General features: G+C 36.7%; 3 protein-coding genes across 4 annotated transcripts; 1 reads left to right on the top strand and 2 right to left on the bottom strand.

Annotated features, from left to right (window-relative positions):
- Nucleotides 1–2,411: 2,411 nt before the first annotated feature.
- gtf2e1 (general transcription factor IIE, polypeptide 1, alpha) lies at nucleotides 2,412–9,878 on the bottom strand. 2 transcript variants are annotated; one of them, XM_069662555.1, is made up of 6 exons: nucleotides 9,768–9,878; nucleotides 7,933–8,228; nucleotides 7,686–7,843; nucleotides 6,602–6,797; nucleotides 6,126–6,364; nucleotides 2,412–4,629 (listed from the first exon to the last, which is right to left on the bottom strand). In XM_069662555.1, exons 2-6 carry the CDS (start codon nucleotides 8,220–8,222, stop codon nucleotides 4,169–4,171), a joined length of 1,344 nt encoding a protein of 447 aa, XP_069518656.1. In that variant the 5' UTR covers nucleotides 8,223–8,228; nucleotides 9,768–9,878; the 3' UTR covers nucleotides 2,412–4,168. The 2 variants fall into 2 exon arrangements, with proteins under 2 accessions (XP_069518656.1, XP_069518657.1); XM_069662556.1 differs by lacking the exon at nucleotides 9,768–9,878 and adding an exon at nucleotides 9,660–9,742.
- Nucleotides 9,879–10,140: 262 nt separating this feature from the next.
- On the top strand, nucleotides 10,141–17,375 carry rabl3 (RAB, member of RAS oncogene family-like 3). The gene is made up of 8 exons (XM_069662755.1): nucleotides 10,141–10,224; nucleotides 10,821–10,912; nucleotides 11,157–11,286; nucleotides 11,382–11,496; nucleotides 11,633–11,786; nucleotides 15,302–15,373; nucleotides 16,388–16,426; nucleotides 16,600–17,375. Exons 1-8 carry the CDS (start codon nucleotides 10,179–10,181, stop codon nucleotides 16,654–16,656), a joined length of 705 nt encoding a protein of 234 aa, XP_069518856.1. The 5' UTR covers nucleotides 10,141–10,178; the 3' UTR covers nucleotides 16,657–17,375.
- LOC138592123 (granzyme B-like) lies at nucleotides 16,458–18,902 on the bottom strand. The gene is made up of 5 exons (XM_069662756.1): nucleotides 18,841–18,902; nucleotides 18,562–18,709; nucleotides 18,046–18,181; nucleotides 17,435–17,695; nucleotides 16,458–17,268 (listed from the first exon to the last, which is right to left on the bottom strand). Exons 1-5 carry the CDS (start codon nucleotides 18,890–18,892, stop codon nucleotides 17,116–17,118), a joined length of 750 nt encoding a protein of 249 aa, XP_069518857.1. The 5' UTR covers nucleotides 18,893–18,902; the 3' UTR covers nucleotides 16,458–17,115.
- Nucleotides 18,903–22,144: the final 3,242 nt, after the last annotated feature.

The raw sequence follows: 22,144 nt of genomic DNA, 5'->3' as shown, positions 1-22,144 counted from the left end.
ACTGATGCTTCTCAATGTAAGAAGTGCTGGTACTAGAAACGGCTTCATAAGGAGGGAAAATGCAGTTGTGAATGACTGGAACTTTGGCTATGAAACTGCTTGCACTGATGAGGTTGTAGCTTGGGTGCAGCACCATATTGAAGGTGTAGCAGATGAAGGGGAAGTTGGACCAGCTAGGCAACTTCCTAAGCTATGGCATATACTGTATACTAATTATGATTGTTATATTATTATGATAGTTAGTGTTGTTATTGGATATTTCTATTATGTTTGATTGGCATAATTATTAGTCGTCATCATACTTCTTTCTGTTGCTTGTTTGTGTTGTTGCTTGCCTCCTTGTCTGTTGTCTGTTTCTATCCAAATTTCTGGACCCAGCCAGTTGTGACAGATAGCTGTCTACCAATGAAGGGTTCTGATCCAGATTTTATCTGTTAAAAGACATGGTTGAAAAACTCTTAAAAGACATTTTAAGTTAAAAGACATTTTTCTTGCCGCTGTTGCCAAGTACTTTCTTGTGGTGGATTTAGTTGGGTGCTTGTAGTTAAAATCAAAAAGGGAATGAACTAGAGCTGACCTATATGCAAAGAGTCATGAGATCACTTTTGTTGTGATTTGGCACTAAATAAACAAAAACAAAAAATGAATATTTAATTTCAGCTGTAAGTTTGTGTGTTTGAATGTGTGGCACTTCTGACCAAACTGGTGGCAGCTAAAACGCTGGCTGTGTTGCCAATGGAGCACCATAGGTCGGGTAAGGAATGGATGATGCTGGTAGGAAGCCTGGCTGTGTAAGTATGTGCTATGCCTGTAAACTACCTGAAGCAGCTGAAGAGTACAGTTGGTTGTGGGTGTCTCTTCAAGGGGAGCCTGCCAAATTCAGGTTGTTGACTGGGGGGCATACAAAGGGTTGCAGCAAATATTAGTTTAAGCATACTACACTTACAGCACTACCAAATTAGAATTAGCCATTAGCAGTGATTTGAGAACAGTATGTTGGCTACTCATTTCACTGAAAGCAATAACATTGACAACACACTATATTATACGCTTAAAATATATTCAACCATGGCCACAAAATATTAACATAACAATGTCCAGTTGTTATGTTGGAAAAAATTTTGAAGCTTTATAATCAAATGTTTTAGAGTTGAAGTTATATAATCAAAAGTGTTATAATGATATGTTCTAGTTGAAACTTTATAATCAAATGTTTTAGAGTTGATGTTATATAATCAAAAGTTTTACAATGATATGTTTTAGTTGAAACTTCATAATCCATAATATGCTCCAACAGGTGTTGGGGCAAGCTGAAGCCCAGCGAGGGAGGGGTTTAGAGTATATAAGACCCGAGCGGCTGAACTCGGGTTTATTTCGTTGTATTTATACGGGAATAAACTCTTTTTGCATCAGATTCTGCCAGTCTCTAGTGTTTGCTTGTCTGAGTTTTTGAAGACTTTGATTATATTTTTAAGAGTTTTTTAACCAAGTTTTATAAAACCTATTTTTAAGAGTTTTTCAACCATGTTTTATTATCTATTGGAGATTGAAATTATGTTGCAGATAAGAGAGTTTGTGGAACTTTTTGCCACAACACTTACTGAACATGCCTTAGTTGCTCATTCTGGCAAAATGTTAATTTCTTGACCACCCTGAGAGGAACCGTCTAAACTATGGGTGAGCAGTAACAAAGCAACCTGGCCCTTGATTAGTCGTCTTGGCTTACTGCTGTCCATTTTTCTTTATTTCTCTTGATAATACCGCACCCTTGTGCAAATTTTTGAACACATTTTAAATTGTAAATCAAATCCTGTAGGTCCAGCGCATCTGTGGTAACAAATTGCCAGTGGTAGCAGCCTCTGCTTAACGGTGTGTATATATATATATATATATATATACACACAAGACAATTATTTTATGTTAAGTAAAATATAACGTTTTCTTTCTATTGTTGTAATAGTAACTCATTGCCACCATACATTTTGAACACACAAATTGCATAAAAATCTAGTAAAAAAAAAAAAAAAAAAAAAAACCTACAGAAATGTATTAGGAGCCAGACTGCCATGAGTGCATAACATTAGCTTATCTCGTGCGTGATATAAAGAAGTGTGTTTACTTCATTAGAGTGTCATATATTTTACTACTCTGACTATTTTCATATAAATGGTATTTTAAAACATTTGGAACTCTGTACAAGATGAAGTCACATTCTGACAAAAAGATTGAGACAAAAACATTGGGATGGAATGTTAAGGTTCACATGTGTATGGTTTTGGGGGTATTATGTATTACAGGTATGGGTTAAAACCCTCTCATGAGTGTCTTGCTATACTGCAGTATTGTTTTATTTAGAGATTGTTCAGAGCATACCATATCAAGTGACCCTTATCTTTTTTTCTTTTGTATAAAACATTTCCCAGAGAATCGTTTTTCAAACCTGTTTAATCTTGTATCTGACAAACAGAAAATATTCAACTTTCTTCTACAAGGGCAGTAAAGTGACAACAGCCTGAAGGCAACAGTATTCTGCAACTGCCACACCGCTTAAACTCAGCCACAGCAGTACCATTATGCACTCTGACGTAATTTTGCAGAGCTTACAGCCCAATACACAATCAATGTAGTTACACACATGACCTGACAATGTGTAAAGAGCTCTCTTTTCTCAGATGCATGCATAACATCACAACTCCTGACTATACAAGGAGAAATTCGTTCTGAGAATAATTAATGTATGTAATATATTTAAGATTTAGAAATTTATGTGGTTACATCAGTAACTTTCTGAGCAGGAATACAATGAGGAACCCTTATGTTTTTTTCAGGCAAAAGTAAAAATTAGCTAGCACAATACTGCTGATAGAAAACTAACTAAAAGATCACCTCCAGTTCTCCCTGAAACTAGACTTCTAAACTAGATTTAGAAGTCCAAACTTATTTAACCTTCTGCTTAAGTTTTCCCACTTGAAAGCATTACAACAGCATGTTTTTGCTCCATGTTGTCGTCAGTCTCTGCTTTTTTAACAAGCTAGCAACAGAGATCACATCGGGAGGCGTATGTTCAATTTGAACACAGTAATCTTTAACTGGGCTCAGACTAGATGAGTGTTATAATCCTAACAGATTTCAAGGGGGAAAAAAGTCCTATCTCTAATTGAAAACATGCATACACTACAGGATATGAAAATAATGCCACTTGATTGACTATACGATAATATTAAGATAATGTGTGTGCCAGGAGAAATGTATCTCATCACGTGATCTTCCCTGTGAGATCATAAAAGGTTATGTAAACAAAATTGACACTGACAACCTCCAGCTGTAGTTATGCTTTCTAATGAGAAAAACCAAAAGCAGAAAGTGTGGAAAAAATTGTTTGGAGAGACACAGTCAACACAGATGTTCTATTGTTCAGAGAGAATTGGAGGAGAGATGGTTCCAGTTTGTTTTCTGTCAACATTACTATACTAGGTAAGGTTAGCCTCAGGACTAGATAGTTTACTGTTGGTTGGATACACTATCGGTCTCCTCACATTTGATTTTGTTTGTTATGGCTTGAAAAGTAATGTCAAAAATCATCCAGATTTTAGATCCTAAATATCAAACATGTTTGATATTATCGGGAAGTCTCAGAGCTCTCTGTGAGGTGTTCTGGAGGTCTAAGATTGGATCTGTACAACCCTTACATGATCAGATATCTAGGCTGTACCTCCACAGAATATTGTAGAATTTACCCTCTAAAATACCAAGTCTAGCCATTACTGAAAAATCTTGCAGTGTGTGCAAGTTAGAAATTAGAAAGAAGATCAACTATGGATTGGTCCTTTACCTATAAGTGTGTGTCAGTAGATTTCAAAATCAGTTAGGGTTGTAAAACTCCTGACCTTTAACCTAAATTGTGCAGACAGCCTGTGACTGAAATGGAAATCTTACAGACAAAGCTGGAAAAAAAATGGCACTCTTTTAACAAACTGCAGCTTGCCATCTCCCTCTGGTTTGTTGATGGAGATTAAAAAACACTGACAGAATACTAAAAGGTGGGATCAATTATTAACACTGCCAGACCAGGACTGTAAATACTTCTTGAGCAGCATTTTTTGTTTGTTGTGTTCAAACAATTTTACTATGTGTGTTATTGTTTGCATATATCAATGTGAATGTGTGTTCAGAAGTACATATCCTGGAAGAGGTTTCGTCCCATTTCAATATAGGCCTCCTTCTCCTGGGCAGACATCTGCTCAACTAGCTCTGGCCTCTGACTGACCTCTCGGTATGAGAACGGTCGGCCCCCCACCGTCACCATTGGCTCATCCCCAACCTCCTCAAACTCATCATCATCCTCTTCCTCCTCCTCGTTGGCCTGATGCTGAGCAGCTGTGGTGGTGAGAGGAACTGAGGGAGAGCCATCATCTGATTCGCTGGTGTCACTCTCAGAGTCACTACCATTAGCTGTGGCTGAGGTGAGCCCCCTGGTAGCAGCGCTTGCTCCACCTCCACCTGCTGCTGCTGCTGCTGCACCCCTCTTCTCGTGGATGAGCAGGGCACGCATAACTTCCTCATTTTCATCTGCCTGTACAAGCCCATGACCAGCTTCTCCATCCTGGGCTTTGGGTACTATGTCTCCATCTGTGGGAACAAATTAATCAATAGAATATTTTTAATTTCAAAATCATTCTCGTAACTTATTTTGAAGTTCAGGCTGCTTTAGATGATTAGTGTTCTTTAGTCTTATTAGCTCACAAGCCAATCATTAGAACAGATATTTCCTTTGTTAAGTTTAGGGGATAATACCAAAGAGTAAAGGTCAAAAAGCAAAAGAACCATTTACTTAAAAAAAGTAGACATAGCAACTGTGACAGCAGCCTTTGGTTCAAGAATAGCCATACTGAAGCATCAAATCTGGCGATTTGCTGCCTCATCTTTTTTTTTTTTTTTTTGAGCCAAAGAAATATTTAGACAGGAAGGTAGAGCTGGATAGGAGCAAGAGATTAGCAAACAACAAGTCACTAAAGTTATACAGGTAAAGAGCCTGTGCCCTATGCTCGAAGCTAATTAACATATAACAAACCTGATGGTTATTAGCGCTTAACATATAAATAAAAAACTAATTAAATTTACCTCAGATTTGGCAAGAGATTTTTTTAGTACAATTAGCCATATTATTTGTCCTGTATCCTATAGCAAGAAAAATTCTCAAAATGGCTCCAACACCATACACAAGGCCACGAGGTTAAGTTGAGTACCTTCAAAGAAGTTCACTCAAAAAAGCTCAGATGACAACTAGCAAACAGCTAGAAGCACCAACCCATCATTCAAAGTGACTATGCCTATATTTATGAATAACTTTAAGACTTCATTTAATTAAAATCCATCTTTTTTGTGCTGGGTATAAATGTTTATTTTTGCTGTAAAGTTTGTCATTTCAACATGGGAATTTACTTGCTTTTAGAGCCAGCCTCAAGTGGCTAATTGAGGAACCGTTTTTAGCACTTTTGCTAGCTATGTTGGCTTCCCTTTTACAGCCCAGAGGTTGCTGTTTGATTCTGGAGATAATGGTAATGAGGAAGAGACTGCTGTGTCATTGATTAAATCCCTCTATAGCTAACCCTGGTCCTTATACTTTGAACTGATGTGATGACCCATTTTTTTTTCAGATATTTTCTCACAGGCAACTTTCACGTGCTGTTCAAAATTTAAAACAAAAGTAATGTTTCCCTCACACTAAATTGTGGGCGTGTAATACCAAGTGACGCCTTGTGCCCAAATTGTTAAAGTGTAGTTGTGCTCATCTGTGCCCCCATAGGTGTGTTTTGGTCTTAAAAGGAGGTGATTTAAGCTTATTGTTCGAGAGAGATTTTACTATTCAAACACAGCGTCCTCAGGTTTTTTTTTACATACATTTACATTTGAGCCATTATGTATTTTGGCCAGCAAATTGGGTTGCGGCTTGTGGAGCAAGTGCTTATAATATTGTTATCTATCCCAAAGGTAATTCTAAAAATTATGAATTCCTCACATTTCAACTCATTGTCTTAGCTTGTCTTTCAAAACGTTTACAATATTTTACACATATTGGTTGTTTGGCTTACTTATTGACCGGATGTAAAGAAACCTTTACTTACGGCTCTTGAGGATGTCAGGCTCGCTGTAAGCACCCTGCACAGTGCTCTGAGTCAACCAGACGGGCCTTTCCTTAGGTGCCTTGCCCTCGTTGGCCTGTTTCTGCTGTTCTTCCTGCTCTTCCATGCTAATAACCACATTCTGGGTGTACAGGTCAGCGTAGGATGAGCCTTTGTTTGACCATGCTTCGCGGTGTTGGCCACTTGCAGAGTTTAGTCCTGATGCCGCAGAACGTTCACGGCTGGTAGAAAGACAGTAAACATTGTAAGAATCCCTTTAATTTTATTTGAATTTGTAAAGGTGAAAAAAAAGACATGGCTTGTTGAACATAATTATAAAGGGGTAGACAATATCACTTAGGCAATAATCGCTGTTTACAGAAGTGAATTCCCAGTTGTTGTCAAGGACTTGAGGATTTATGTGGTGCTGACTGAGGGGGAAAAGTGGTGTGTTTCTTTGAGGTTTATCAGAAACTGACCTCTGCTTGAGGGCAGGGATCTCAGAAGGCTCAGGCTCCAACAGGTCATGGGACAAGTTAACATCTTCGGTCTCACGTAGAAGCACATAGATGGGTTCAATCTGTTCATTGAAGCGTGCCACTAGAGTCCTGGCATCGGGACAGACAGACTCATCCTCTTCTACCTCAGTCTGGCAGAAAGTGCAGCGGAATGTACCTGTGGGTTGGAAAGAACTCTTAGACACGTTAAGGGGGAGGTTTAGGTACAGAAACTTAACCCCAAAGCTGACATTGTGTACCTACAATACTGGTACTGGAAAACAATCTTATATATACACATGGTCTCACGTCCAGTTACCAGAGCTAATAAATTCTTTTGTTGATAGAACATTTGCATCTTATCAATTATTTGAAACTTGCAGTGCATTCAAACTTAGATTTCTTCTGGTCAAGTACTCTAAGCTCTTTCCTTCTATGATCAATTTTTTCTGCAAATCCTTAATTTTCATTTTTTTAGCTAAACAGTTAGTTTAACAGTCAGTGATGGCTAAACTCCCTTTTGCTCTCCTTCTCTCTCCAACTGTGCGTCAGATGTTTTGTTTTTCCCTCTGCCTATTTTAGTGATAGCAGTACATTTAATAAATATTTTTTTTGTCATGTTGCAAGTAATGCTTAGTGAATTGGAAATGCACCCAAACTTTGTCAGCTACTGTATCAAGCCTGCAGTGGTCTGTGCAGGCTGCTAGTGACTTGGCTTCCCAGCAGCTCCCAGCAACAGCCAGGAAGCCAGGGGTGGGGTGACTGTCTGAGGGAGAGGTACACATCAAACTATATAAAAAGATGGAGGACATGACAGATCCCCAAAAGTGAAGCCAAAACATTTCGAGCACCCCCTGCTGACTGGCTGCAGTATAGGTCATAAAGCCCTCCTTCATGTTAACAGATGGGACATCAGTCTAACTATAAAATCAAAATACGTACACCAAATACATTTTACATGATTTCTGTCATTAGGGAAAAATTCATTCTTATATATACGCATATTGAAAGTCAACATTACCAATGTGCTAGACATATTTTATAATATTTCTTGCTCAATGTTTACCAGTCATGGGATCAAATAGCTGGTTGGCCTCTAGATCGGTGAATGTGGAGAAGCAGCAGGGGCACCGGAAGGAGGCCCGGTTGGTGGAGTCCCGCTCATCCGTCTCAATGCGCCTTCGCATGTGATCCAATTTATACTTGACCACATTGACCAGCACCCTAAAAAATTGGGGTTGGTAAAGCTTTGTAGTATGCAACATAGTGAAGAGGTCTATTATTTCCACCACTAACCAACAGAAAATAATCACCTGTAGTTGATGAAGTAGTAGTTGTGCCTTGTCGTCTTGCCATCAGGGGCCGTCTCCACTCTCATGCGGCACTTGACAAACTTGTCTGACTTTAGGGTGTTTAGTACTGAGCGCAGCTGTTTGCGATCAAATTTGAGCAGCTCCAGCATGTCCTCCTCACGTACACATGGATTGCGGATCAGCACATCAAGGGCCAAGGCATGTTCAACTCCATAGAAACCCCTTACAACCTGCTTGGCAAGCCGCTTAAGTGCTGCAGGGACCTCAGTCAGTAGCTCTGGTTCTATCATGGTCAGCTGTGGAGAGAGATGACATCTATTGTGAAAAGATTTGAGAAAGCAGGCATGAAATTTAGGGGAGAAGGGCAGGGGAGTACCAAACACATTGTTCAGCATGAATTAGTGTGGGAAATCTAACTACTCAAAGGAGTAATATCAGTTTTATTTTCTGGGGAAATTATATATATATATATATATATATATATATATATATAACAACATGAATACTAAGAAAAATTTAACGCAAGACCACACATTTCAGATACCGGTAGCGGTACCTCAGCTTAAGTAGGGAACAACACTTACATTAATGTGTCCTGTTGCCTTTCTGCCAAGCAATTAATCAATTCAACTGTCACCTATTAGACATGCATACAAATTCAGGGGATTGGCAGTTTCTTCAATTAATGCTCCAACAACAATATGAGCAGCATCTGGATTAGGGATCTGTGAGGATTGTGCAGAGATCTTCTAATTTTTCCTCTCTTCTGTAACATGGGTATACAGAAAAATCACAGCAACCATATACTGACCATAGAGGTCCTTGTGTTGTGTCAAATTGTGTTCCCCTGTCAGATATTATTTACTGTAGTGGTGCTCTCAGAAGTTAAGCTAAGGTGCTGTGTAAGGCTTAACAGGTTAAGTAGGGGAAACCAATAACGACAGGAAAACAGACTACAACACAAAACTGATATTCCAGATATGATCCAAGTCCTGGTGAAATAATTAGACAACTGCACTGCAAATCTCCTTTAGTCATATGGATTACTTTATCCGATCAAGATGTGGATCCTTTTTTCATTTACCTTACTGAAATGAAAAAAATGTGTAAATGCATGGGGTAAACTGACAACAGGTTATGTTAATATAAGATTACTTAATGCAGGATTCATCGCGGCTTAAGCTATTTTGGGTAAGATACTTGTGGTGAACAACTATATGCCACCTCTCAACAACGTATAATGTTGAGTCGGAAAGAGAAGAGGTTAGAAAGTGACGAGTTGCTTATTCACACACTTCGGGAGATTGATTTGTAGTAACATGTCGTTGTCCAACTTATAAAAGCACAATCAGTATTAGCAAGAATAAAATAATAATAAGAAGATAACGTTAAAAAACGACGTAATGGTACAACCAGACCTGGTAATACAACCAACTAAACTGGAAAAAGGAAAATGGCAACTTAACTTTGCTTGTTGATGCTCTTGTTAAATCAATTAAGTCAAAGAAATAAGGGATACTATTTGCAATTTCCCCGTAATGTTTAATTAACTACTGGTGAGCTAACATGAGTAGCATTATACTCGCATTACCTGTAACGTTATCTTTACTTGTAGCTTGCTCATAGTGCTTCATATCAACTTAGCTTCACGTTACAGCCAATATAAAGTTAATTTGTTAGTTTTATTAGTTTGCAGGAAACCGTTAGCCTGTTAACGTCAACCTTACCTGACACTCTTAACTTTATGTTCAACCAATACGGTAAAGCCAGCGCCACGCTTTATGTCATTGTACAGCACGCTGACTTTGACTATAACAAACACAGCTAAAACTTACTGAATAAATTTGAACTCCTGCTTCTTCAAATTGCTAGATCAGCTAGCACACTTCATGATGTTTGAGAAGACAACACCGGAAAGAAATCAGGCCATTTCCCCTCTATTTCTTCTTCTTGTGCTTGGGCCGTTCTTCTTCTTTGGGATTTTACGGCAGTCGGCATCAAAATGGTTGCATTACTGCCACCTTCAGGTTTCAATTTCCCTTATTTTTCATGAAATCAGAGCCGCAAACCAACAACGTTTGACCCAATAACCAATAGAATCAAAGTTAGGTTGAGTGGCGTACATTTTGACGAATGGTTCTGCTTCTTGTATGAGAGGATATTGTTTTAACCAATCTAACTAGACATGTCATATTTGAAGGCGGGGTTGCCCTTGTTTTCTTCCGGGACACTGTTGGCACTAAAAAATGGCTTCTCTTGACAGGGTAAAAGTATTAGTTTTAGGAGATTCCGGTAAGCTAAGTAAAGTTTTTATTTCAGACCCATATGAATGTATTTTGCTAGCTTTTCGTGAATTCTGATAATATTGTTGTCACTTAATTTTTTAATTTAAGGTCTAAAACTCGTATCCAAAGCCTTAAGAAACGGCTCTGTTAACCGGCAAAACGTCGTGTCGTGTCTACTGGTGATTTCTGGATAAAAACAGAGCTAAATATACAAGTAATTAACACCGGTCACTGAGGGACCTAACGTTATTTAAGTGATGCATTTGTGTTTTAGAAGGCTTAGTGTAAGACAAATCAACACCAACTGTTGAAATGTTACACATTAAAGATATGTATTGATTTTCTACAAGGCAAATGGTTTGGCGTAAGGAAGGACAACTGATTTAATGTTACCATGCCGTCTTTTTTCAACCGAGGCTTGTCATCATGTAAACATGAACCACCTCTCCATTGACTTGCAGAAAGTACCGTTTTAACGTAAAAGAAAGCCACATTTTATGATCAACTGGACATCATGTGTGTCCTTGTGCCTAGGGCTTATTGCGTGAGTTCAAATGAATCCCAAGAAAATTGACATTAACCCAAATTTCATGTCTTTTGCAGGGGTGGGCAAGTCTTCCTTGGTTCATCTGCTCTGTCAGAATCAGGTTTTAGGAAATCCATCATGGACTGTTGGTTGCTCTGTGGATGTACGGGTAAGCAAATGAAAAAATAAAAACTTCTCATTGTTTCAGTAAAATCTAATTTTAAGTAAAAGTGGTAAACGTTAAGCTTGTACCCCTCCCCTCCAGGAATGGCTCTGAATTTGAAGTACCAAGATAAAGTAGTAGTAAATCGAAATAATACCATAAAGTACAATACACTCTACTTGGTACAATACTTGAGAAAATGTGCTTAGAGGATTAAAATAATAGAAGGGTCAAAATAACTTTTCACCAGGTCCAAGACTATAAAGAGGGAACCCCAGAAGAGAAAACCTACTACATTGAACTCTGGGATGTCGGAGGATCTGTTGGCAGTGCTAGCAGTGTCAAAAGCACCAGAGCTGTCTTCTACAATTCAGTTAATGGTAAATATAATTTGACATGATTAATTTAAGAAATTTGAAGAAAAAAAAAAGGGTTGCTGTTATTTAGTTGTAACAGTTCTTGTGTTTTTTTCCAGGAATAATGTTGGTACACGATTTAACAAATAAGAAATCCTCTCAGAATCTCTACCGTTGGTCCCTAGAAGCATTAAATAAGGATTCTTCTCCAACCGGAGTTATTGTGTCAAACGGGTTAGTGGATGTCTTGGTATTGTTTGTTTTCATAGCCCAAAAGATACACACTGACAAAGTTGTAAAATTTACAGATATGAAATTGTATCTGAAAAAGTTGGCTTCTTGGCAGTTAAAACATAATCTTGTCCCACAGCAATGACTATGACAGAGAGCAGTTTGCTGAGAACCCAGTGCCTTTGCTGCTTATTGGCACAAAGTTTGACCAGATCCCAGAGACCAAACGCAATGAAGTTCTTACTCGCACAGCCTTCCTGTCTGAAGACTTCAATGCAGAGGAGATCAATCTTGTAAGTCAAAGTTTTTATTCCTTCAAGCTTTAAACTTTAACCCCCTTTAGGCAATTTGTAACATTGCTGACCTCATCTATGCATTTAAATAAGATCAAACATTTCTGTTACAGTTATCTTCCCCAAGACCATTGTTCAACTAAAAAGCTGTTGTTTCGGTTATTTGACATTTTGTGAAAAATAGGGAACGCAGAGATCCTTTTCAATTTCACAACACTGGCAATACTGTTCTCTTACAGGCTGCATTAGTGATGGATATCCTTTGCTACCTAATTTTGACCATTCTGAGCCAGTTGAGAAAGACTTGTCCCTAATTCTTTCAGGGCTAAGAAACCTGGTACTTTTACAGTTTGAATAATAATAATAAAAAAAATAGTGTTAATAAAATAAAATAAAATAAAACCCAACAGACACTGAGCACAAAAGAAAAAGAATAAATCCAGCTCGACTAAGGCAAGTGCATTTTTCCAGTTACATGTAACTTTAAGAGGGCCTTTAATTATTGTCCAAAGGGCTCCATGATTTAGATTTAGAATGTTCTGCACATTATTAAAGTGCAAGAAGAAGAATAGGAGAAGGGTTTTTTGACCAGGGTGGTGGAACTTGGTGAGGAAGCTAGGGTACTCTTCAATAACTTGTCAAATTTATTCTTTTTTTGTTTTTGTGGAAAAGATTTTCAGTGGGTTGTCCAAACAGGAATGTAACACAAAGAAAAAACTAGCAAAGAACGTTTCTCAAAGATTCAGAGATAGCTGGCCAAACATGATGAGATTTGATTGAATAAATAGAAAGTAAACCTAAATGTTTTATGTGACAACATTCTATGCGTTAGTAAGAGATTTACATTTCACATATGGGTCTACTATAACTACAAAAACTTAGTAAACTAGGTAACTTTACTGTTAGTTAACAATTACCAAACAAGCTGAACTTTGAACTAAGTAATCACTGATCGCTAGCTGTAAACATTAACCATATAATTGTTATTAACATTACCCTAATGAGTTACTGATTCCGGTTTAAACATACAATATGTCGATAACAAGGAGTGTCAGTGCTCCTCCACACTGCTGAATCAATTTCACACTTAACTTTATATGTTTATAACATCAGAATAACCCAACAAGTGATATTGTAACATCACTTATTGTCAGCTTACCTAAGCCTCTTTCAACATTTTCCTCTATGTAAATTCAAAATAATGTTGTGATCAGGTAAAGTTATCCAGTCTGAGAAAGGAAAATTGTACTTTAGAGGTTCAGCTTACGCAGTGTCTCCCTATTATAGTTAATTTAATGTCCACAGTGTAACCTTATGAAGAGAAAGAAAAAGTTAAGTCCATCAGAAGTTTTGCTGAAGGCTTTGCTTCAAACTAAGCCTTTCAAAATTAAACCTAAAATAATAATCCTCATCCTCCAATCCTCATTTTCAGTTAGCAAGTCTCTCTTCATAAAAACAATGCCATTTTACGTTAGGTGATAGAGAAAGAGTAAGATAGCTTGCCTCTCCCTAAACCCAAATTCCCCCCAGGGGGTGAATAAAGTATTTCTGAATCTGATTCTGATTCTCATGGCATTAATAATTACATTAAGTAGGTGTTCCTGATTATACTTGCCTGCCATTATAGGCCATAAATCTATTTAGGATTTCTACATAATAGATATTGTTAATGCCATAGATTACTCACTCAGTAAACCAAAAACAGTTCTTACTTATAAAGCTAGGACAACATTGGAAAAATATAAATATTATTGACAATGTACACATGCTATTATAAGATTATCTTCATGATTGAAAGCATGCCATGCTCACTTGGAGCTTAACATTTTTTTTACCAGAATCTATGTTTTGGTTTATCCTAGACAGGCAGAGTTATCCCATGCTTGGTTATTTGAATATAAACAGTAATGATATATTGGTAGAAAAATATGAGGTTTATAAAGAAAACAAGCCACTTTAAAGATACAGGAGGTTTCAATGACATCTAGTTTTAAACTCAAGCCAGGCAACATGCCTTTCATTTGGTGCCATCCTGGAATGGCAAGTTAGTATGACACATCACATCCACAGTTTTCTATCTTTGGTCTCAAAGCTCTTATTTCTGCATAGACGAGTATGGAGGGATCTCTCAGGAGCCATGAGTACTGGCCACACATCACAATAGTACTAGAGTTAAGGACATTAAATTTAAATGTATAAGTCCCAAGTTTCATATAATTTGTTTTTCGTATTCTCCATCTACTTAAACATCTGTGTTAATTGTAGGTCGGAACAAAACAATACCACAGTTTTCTTAATTTAAAATAATTGACATATACTGTATGTGATGCACAGGGCTTAAACCTAAACCAAATCTATCCCCTCTGCGTCAATATAACATGCTCAGAGAAACCACACTTGCCTTACAGTACTCCTATAGAATTTAATGCATATTCTTGTCTGATACTGTATCTTCTTGTCTCTATTTGAAAAAGCTAACAAAACCTTGACCTGAATAGGTGTTTAGGAACCTTATCGTCATGTAAACCCTTCTGGTTCCGTTCTGCTTGCACTGTTGCAACAGCAACCAAACTTCCCTGGAGACTTTTACGAGACTGTTGATAAATTCTGAAATCATACCATTAAACAAAAAGAAATTTGCGCTTAAACTTATTGACATTAAGATGGACTACATTTTGCCCAGCATCAAAATTCTTTTCAAATGGGGATCTGTATTCTGATATTAATGCTGTTACTTGCATCAGTAGATCCTCAGCCCACAAACTTACAAAGCAGACTTGCATTTTCCATATACAAAGGTTTGAGACCACATATTCAAATTAAGGGAAAACATGATTGTATATCCTATTTGCATTCACCCTTGACAATCATCAAATAAACTAAGCTCATATTGTATGCAAGTATTTATCAGTCTAGTTTGCATAATTGTACAGGCTTTAGGAATAAATCTTGCCCTACTCCGCCAGTCACTACAACATAAAGTGTTTTGCATTGATTTATATGTACTATGGGCAGAAATACAGTAGCCTTATGAGATATAATTTTATTCTCATAACCTTTTCAGATATGAGACACAGATCAAGATATTTAAATAGTGGTCATGTTTTTTTATATATAAACTTCTTTGTGACATATTTGTAATGTAGCAGCATACCTAAAAAGCAAAAATCCCAAAAGTTTCTCAATGAGTTTCCATCTAGAAGTAAATAAAACATCACTGGTTATTTGTCTGTCACAAAAAAAGCAAATGGAAGATACGTATTTTAACTTTGTTGCCCTTTTTATAAAATACTTTCTTTGGTGACACCTTGTGGTAGTGACAAAGAAAGTACAATTTAAGAAAGACCCCATGGTAAACAGGATTGTTTATTTTTCTTTAAAGAAAATGTTATGTCATCAGAACTTTGAAAGAAGCCATAATCACATGCACAGTCAACACAGAAATATTTGTTTTTTTGGTAGAAAAAAAATAAAAAAAAACTTTCTCTGAGGTTTGTGTTATTTTGTTTTCCCAGGACTGCACAAACCCAAGATACCTTGCTGCAGGCACATCAAATGCAGTGAAGCTTAGCAGGTTCTTTGACAAGGTGAGAAATCCCCGTTCTGTTATGCGATTTGAAGTTATCAGTTGTCAGTCGGGTAACACTTAACCCTAACCCTTAATAGAATAAGAAAAGAAAAAAGGAAGACAAAAACGGTATATAAAAACAATAGAGGTTAAAAAAGAGCTGGACAACAAAAACATCAACAAAACTGAAGTTAACACTTTACAAAATTTTAGCTATGTGGCAGGACTGTTTAATCGCAAATAAAATGTCAACAGACTTTGCTGAGGTTTTCTGCCGTGTAACTGACAAACGGTTATGTGGAAAAAAACATTGAGAGGTTTACACAGGACCCCCCTGCAAACAGGTTTAGTTAGGCAATAATGACCCCCTTCTTGACATTGTCTCTCTAACACTAACTTCTCTGTGGTGGGGATCTACTAAGAGGAGGTTTAACTTTCAAATAGTTCGGGAGTTTTGAAGTAGGTTTGTATGCTCCTGCAAGGTATGAACCAACCAACCAACCACAGCTTCACCTTGACGTCAGACAGCTCTTTAAGCTCTGTATTACTTTTTATTAAAAAATATAGTACCCCTAAATTAAAATGTTTTTTGTTTTTTTGAAAATATTTAGGACTTTTAAAGGTTCTCATGACCACGTGTAGAGAGGCAGATAGCTTAGCTGCTGTTTTGCTACTTCCTGCTGATTGCTGATTATACTTCATACAGCCCCACTTCAAAAAACCTGAAACATCTCTTTGAGCATCCTCTTACCATCAAATGTTTAATACTTTCCTGCATTAAATGTATTATTTACTTCTCAAATATTTGGTGATCATGCTGTGTTAAAATAAAAGTGCTGTGAGTATGTGACTTTCCAAAATGTAATACCATTTTTTGACAATCATGTCACTTCCTTTTTTACTTCATAATCTGTTACTTACTCAAAGTTAATATAACTGTCAAGTTATCTTCATTAAATCTGTTTCCTCTTTCAGTGTGCATAAGGATATGTGAGTTTTGTATTGAAAAACAATTAAACCTATCTCCTAACAGGTAATAGAAAAGAGATATTTCACAAGAGATCCAAGTCAGGTGAGTTTTGCTTTGCAAGCCTTTATTCATTTATAAAAATAAGATCAACAAATTACAATTCTGTCATTATTTTGGTGGAAGAATATCTTAAAAATCTATCTTCAATTGTGACTCGCTAGTTCTAAGCTGTGGCCTCAAACTGAACTGTTGCATTTCTTTCACTTTCTCTGCAGATGACGGGTTTCACAGACAGGAAACGGTTCAACTTCAAAAGTTTGCATTATGACTGACTGCAGTGGTCTGTGCTTTGACTCCAAGGCCTTATGGCTTTTACACCACAAGCAAACCATCACACTTACCGACTGATGTCCACATTTACTGCCCACTTTTATTTTTAAAATTCCATTTCTTCGATATGCAAATCCTTCTGAACTGTTTTTCATCCACTATTACATAAAGCTTGTGCAGGAAAAAAACATAATAATAACACATAATGACTGGAATTTTGCAAAAAGGCATAAAGCACAATTCAGAAATGAAGAGATATGCCTTTGCATGAAAAGATATAGGCAGATGCTATAAATGAACAGTTGTGAATTTGTTATATAATTATATATTGTCAAGTTCCATGTTTTTAATTCTTTGTTTTACTATTAAACTAAGACCAAATTCTTGACCTGTTACCTTAAGTAAGCAATGCTAGTAATAAGCAAGGTAAGAACAGGCAATGTTCTTGGACTTTTCTTCCTCTATCCAATCATCAATTTCTTAATCCAGGGCAGAAAGAAATGGATTTTAGTGAAGACATGGGGATACTTGGGGTCATTACAGTCACTTCTGCGGGTGAAAGCTGTTATACCCTGAGGCTTGCTGTTGCAGATAAGTGGTCCACCGGAATCACCCTAGGAAAAAAAGGCAACACAAAGACTTGTTGGATCAGTCAACAAAATGAGACAATACACTTGTCATGAATAAAGAGAAAATGGTGTTTGTGTATTTTGTTGAATATCATATAATATAATGGCTTCATGCTTAGTTGTTGGTTTGCTTTACATATTGTTTGATTACCTGGCAAATGCCTCCCTTCTTTTTGCTAAATTTAGTGCATATCATGTGATGACTATTGAAGTATTCAGCCCATATTTTTTTGCACTCAAAGCTGAATTGCATCTTTTCTGTGGTCTCCTTAAGTACATCTGAGGAAGGCTCATTGGCTCCTGTTTTGCCCCAACCAGCAACGGCACAGTCAATGTTGGCTGGGATTTTCCCATTTTTCTTAGGCAATCCAATGGCCTTCACGTATTTATTCAGAGTGGCGCTGTTTTCTAACTGCAAAAGAGATCAGAGAAAAACTGGAAGTTATAGCAGTTAGTGTTTGCATTAGCAATTATTTTTCAGCGTGCTTCACTTAACAGCTGACCCATGAGACATTACAAAGTGTTTTTCCTATGAAAGCAACATTGAGTTTTGAGGTAACAGCAAATTGTCACCCGATGAGTATTAATTCAAAGGTGTTATATTGTGCAGCTTTAGCTGTACACAAGAATCAGCAAGAAAAAGCAAAAATTGTTCAAGATTTAGTTCATGACATACTTTGAAGAATAACAGCAAATTATATGAAATATTCTTATTCTCAGCATGTAAGTTAAGATGTTAAATTTTACCAAATTTTACTTTACCTTAAGTAACATGATGTCATAATCGTATTTTCCAGTGTAGTTAGGATGTGGATGGAACTCAGCCACTTTGATCAGTTGCTGACTTTTCTCTTTTTTGCTTATGTTATGTGCTCCAAGTACCACTGTCATGTCAGATCTGACATACATGGAAAAAGAGTGAAAATATGTACATGTATTTAACAATACTACTCATCATTTTACACTTTGAACGGTACTGGAAATATTGATACAAGTCAAATATTTTATATTGACTTTAAAGCATTACTATATAAAAATCAGAACAAATATCATCCTGTCTCCTGGCTTTGACAAACATTCATTTATAAAATATATAAAATATAAAACTTTTTCTGAGTAAAAGCTAATTAAAGTAATTTATGAGAAGTACTTTTCAAATGTCACATAAGCATTTATGTCAATATACATTTGCATAACTAAAATAATTATTTCCCTTTTACTTGTTTCTTGATTGGGTCTTAAAAAAGGTGATTCTACATGGATGCATTATTTACTCACTGTTTGCAGTGTGCTGCAGTCAGAACAAAGTCTTTGCGAATAAGTATCCCACCACATTTATGTTGTGCAGCAACTCTAAGTGATGCCATGTAGGGCCTGGAATGAGGCTTTGCAACCCTGCCACCAACTATGCCACTCTCAGAAGACCCTTTTATAAAGAGAGAAGGTACATTTTAATCAATCAATCAAATTGTATTTACTGTATATTGTTTTAAAGATTATTAATGCAATTTATTTAATAACCGCAATTATTTTGAAATAGATTTGATTTTACCTTACCAGTTAGGGAGAGCAGCTGAAAGAATAACACAATGCAATATGCGTTCATCATGGTTGTAGAACAAAAGCTTAACAGTCTGGCTGACAGCGCTCCCCCTACAACCTTTAGTGTTCAACCTACAACGGAAACTCAGTGGGTAGGTGTCAAAACCACTCTTGCACCGAGGAAAGGAGTTCACACCTTTTTATCTTTTGTTTTTTTACTACAGCTTGTTTAAGTCGCTTTAATAAGACTAGATAAAACTAAATTTGGTATTGAGTTGTTTCACACATATAATTGTTATATCATCAATATCTAATCATCATCAATGATCTCACTGTTAGGTAGTTCACTGTACACTATAAAATGTACTATACACCATAGGCTGAATTTAAAAAGGATTGCACAGTTTTTGTGGCTGCTTATCCTGTGCCGATGAGACAAAAATAAACTACTTATTCTCAAGAGAGCCCTGAGAGTGTGAAATGCAACCCTTAAAGAAAATAGTCCTGTTATAACATCTTGCATATATACTTCTTTAAGTTTAAAGCATCCTTTAAACTTAAGCATCCCAAATTGTTGTTTGAGGTTTGAATAGAATAATTTGTATACTGTTTTAGGTGGACATATAGTTACATAATATTCTATTGTACGAATCATTGTGACTCTGAATTGCAATTATTGCCCACTATTTGGGTAAGTAAACACACCTCAATCCTTTTGAAAACAATTATCCTTAGCTGAAAATAGAACATGTGTCACTACATAGTCACACGAGGAGTCCTCAATGGGAATGATATTGCGCCTGTGATGCAGTAGGTCAGTGATAAGGCCTAATAATTATCTTATAACTTATGACACAAGTGTTTCCTTTTATACATTTTGTAAATTTAACTGAGTTTAATAGTCAATTCAATATTTACATATCAACATATACATTTCAATACCTTTTCTATAAGATGTTCGACCCTGTTGAGTGCATTATCCACCCTGTAGTGTTTTGTTTATATCTAACAGGGTGAAGCCTATTTTTCAGGAGACTGTATCCTGAACACTGAAATGATTTTGTCATATACAAATAATGTAAACTTACAACACGCAAATCCTGCAGCAACGCTGAGTTCAAGTAATTTTTTGCAATAGAAGAATCTTCTCTGATACATACAATCAAATTAACAGTAGCTGTACACGACTCTATAGGCAGAGTACTATGTCGAGTGCCGTTATAGGGCTTGTGGTTTCAGACTTTATGTAATAGTCCACTGCTTAAAAACCCATTTTCCAAAGTATGAAAGCTTTTCAACAAAGTTGACATTGCACCACCTAACAATAGCTGGATGCCAACAACCACATAATTGATGCTTTAAATACCTCCAACTGAGTTTACATTTAGCAATGGCTGAGTCTTGCTTGCTTTCTTGCAGTGTCATGCTCTTGTCTTTTTCCCATTTCCCCACTTCAGTCCTAAAATCAAAGGATTGATTTAGACTTTGTCTATGTTAAATAGCAAAATTAAAAGCATAAATAAAAAAAATAAAAGTTCAGTAGATATAGAATAGTAAACTAAAATAAATTGGAATGATACCAAAAGAACAAACTGAATATCGCTGACTAGATCTGCTTCCTTGTTGTACTGCAAGCTGGCTTGCATTAAGAGCTAGTGGTGGCTGTTTTTCAGAGGAGGCTTTATGTTTCCCAGATTTCAGAGATTCCCAGTGGAATTTGTGGAGAAGTCTAGAACTCAGAATTTGTCCCCAGTTAAGTATTCTCTAAGTGAACATATATTTTCTTTTCAATTCATGTCAATCCCGAAATATTTTTTTGTGTTCATTTACATTCAGTATTTTTACAAGTTACCTAATGCAACTTTCACCTTATAAATTGTGTGTCTCGATTCTGTTTTTGTTCTCATGGTATCAGGTTCTGTGTGTATTCTAATTTACTTTCTCCAGCAGAGCTGTCAGTATGACCTGCAAGTCATGCTGGCTATGTGTGCAGTTGGAAAGGCCCAGTGATTGTGCAAATCTCTTTAAACTCTGTTTACTGAGAGGCTGTTCCCTCTCTCCACCCACTTTTTACTCCTGCACGCACATTAACCAACAACCATTGTAAAGACACTGGTGGCGTGCAAAGCCTGACCTATGAAGATAACATCAAACCAATGATGTAATCTCTGGAATGTTACCCTCGGTTACAACTTGCTTTACCTGAGGAAGCTGCTCATGAGGTTAGTTGTTGCTCTAGTTTTGAAATTGAGTTAGTTAAAATTCCTTGTCAAATATCTAGAACAAGAACATTTGTATTCTAAGAATTTGAGGGGTTTAGTTGGTTCATTAAAGTCACAAACAACATGACATATAATACAATATTTAGTTTGCCTGGACATGGTGTGGGCCAATGAGAACTGAAGCAAGTACCTTTGACAGCTTATATGGTGTTCCAACTGATATGTGATAACTTATTTATCTCCTTCAGAGTGGGTTGATTTTAATCTATAACTTCAAATTGAAACTGGGTCAGTGTGGATATAGTCTAAAGGTGTCTTTATGCTTTTGCCTGACCCTTGTTTGAGTCAGTGTTCATTGTTTGCTACCATGACAATAATAACCATTACTACCAGCTCTGGCAGGTTTAAATCACTTGCTGTTGAACATACTGTAGAATATAATTTGTTAAAAACATATGCTGAGATATTTAATAGGGTTATTGCCACAGATTCTTCACTGCAGGGCATGCCCTTTATGCGTGAGACAACATTAATCCCTTCTAGGCTGGGTTTTTATTCTTAAGGTTTCTATTCTGTTCCTTCTTTCAACTGCGGATGAAAATTAGCTTTAAGCTTACTCTAGTACAATGCATCAACTGGCAACATTTATGTTTAATATTTTCCATGGTCCTTCTTAAAATAAATAATAATAAAAATAAATAAAAAAAGTTATGAGACTGATAAAAGTCTAACGGAAGGTTTGATATTGTCAAGGAGACCAGAGTAGTGCCTGATGGCTTAATTTGTTACTTTTTTTGTACATGAGTCCATTATACACGCCTGTGATGAACCAGTTTCATGGTACTGTTTAATCAGCAGCACTTGGTAAAAAACACATTTACATGAGTCTTTGATCGCTGAAAAATAGTTGCAACAATGACAAACTTTCCCAGTTGTCTTAGTTTTTTGATTAGGGTTGTGAGAGTTTATTGCCATATGTCATGTCGATGGACTGTGGCACTTGCTGAATGTGTGGAAGCAGAGAGGCTCTGCTCCTGCCTTGGCATCGCTCACAGTAGCAGGGGGGCAAGAGGTCATCATCAAAGTTGAAGTGTTTC

Source organism: Semicossyphus pulcher, unplaced genomic scaffold, assembly GCF_022749685.1.
Source record: "Semicossyphus pulcher isolate SPU_LCO1_2020_fin unplaced genomic scaffold, fSemPul1.0.p SCAF_15, whole genome shotgun sequence".
NCBI lineage: Eukaryota > Metazoa > Chordata > Actinopteri > Labriformes > Labridae > Semicossyphus > Semicossyphus pulcher.
Note: the sequence above shows the minus strand (reverse complement) of the source record. Positions and strands in the feature narration are given on the sequence as shown.

Coding starts and splice junctions, on each gene's coding strand:
- gtf2e1 (XM_069662555.1), bottom strand. CDS start 8,222: ATGATAGAACCAGAGCTACTGACTGAGGTCCCTGCAGCACTTAAGCGG. Junction 6,365..6,601: donor ATCCCTGCCCTCAAGCAGAG/GTCAGTTTCTGA, acceptor TCTTTCTACCAG/CCGTGAACGTTCTGCGGCAT. Junction 4,630..6,125: donor GCCTGACATCCTCAAGAGCC/GTAAGTAAAGGT, acceptor TTGTTCCCACAG/ATGGAGACATAGTACCCAAA.
- LOC138592123 (XM_069662756.1), bottom strand. CDS start 18,892: ATGATGAACGCATATTGCATTGTGTTATTCTTTCAGCTGCTCTCCCTA. Junction 18,710..18,840: donor TCAGCTGCTCTCCCTAACTG/GTAAGGTAAAAT, acceptor TCTTTATAAAAG/GGTCTTCTGAGAGTGGCATA. Junction 18,182..18,561: donor ACTGCAGCACACTGCAAACA/GTGAGTAAATAA, acceptor CATGTATGTCAG/ATCTGACATGACAGTGGTAC.
- rabl3 (XM_069662755.1), top strand. CDS start 10,179: ATGGCTTCTCTTGACAGGGTAAAAGTATTAGTTTTAGGAGATTCCG. Junction 11,287..11,381: donor CTTCTACAATTCAGTTAATG/GTAAATATAATT, acceptor GTTTTTTTCCAG/GAATAATGTTGGTACACGAT. Junction 11,787..15,301: donor ATGCAGAGGAGATCAATCTT/GTAAGTCAAAGT, acceptor TTGTTTTCCCAG/GACTGCACAAACCCAAGATA.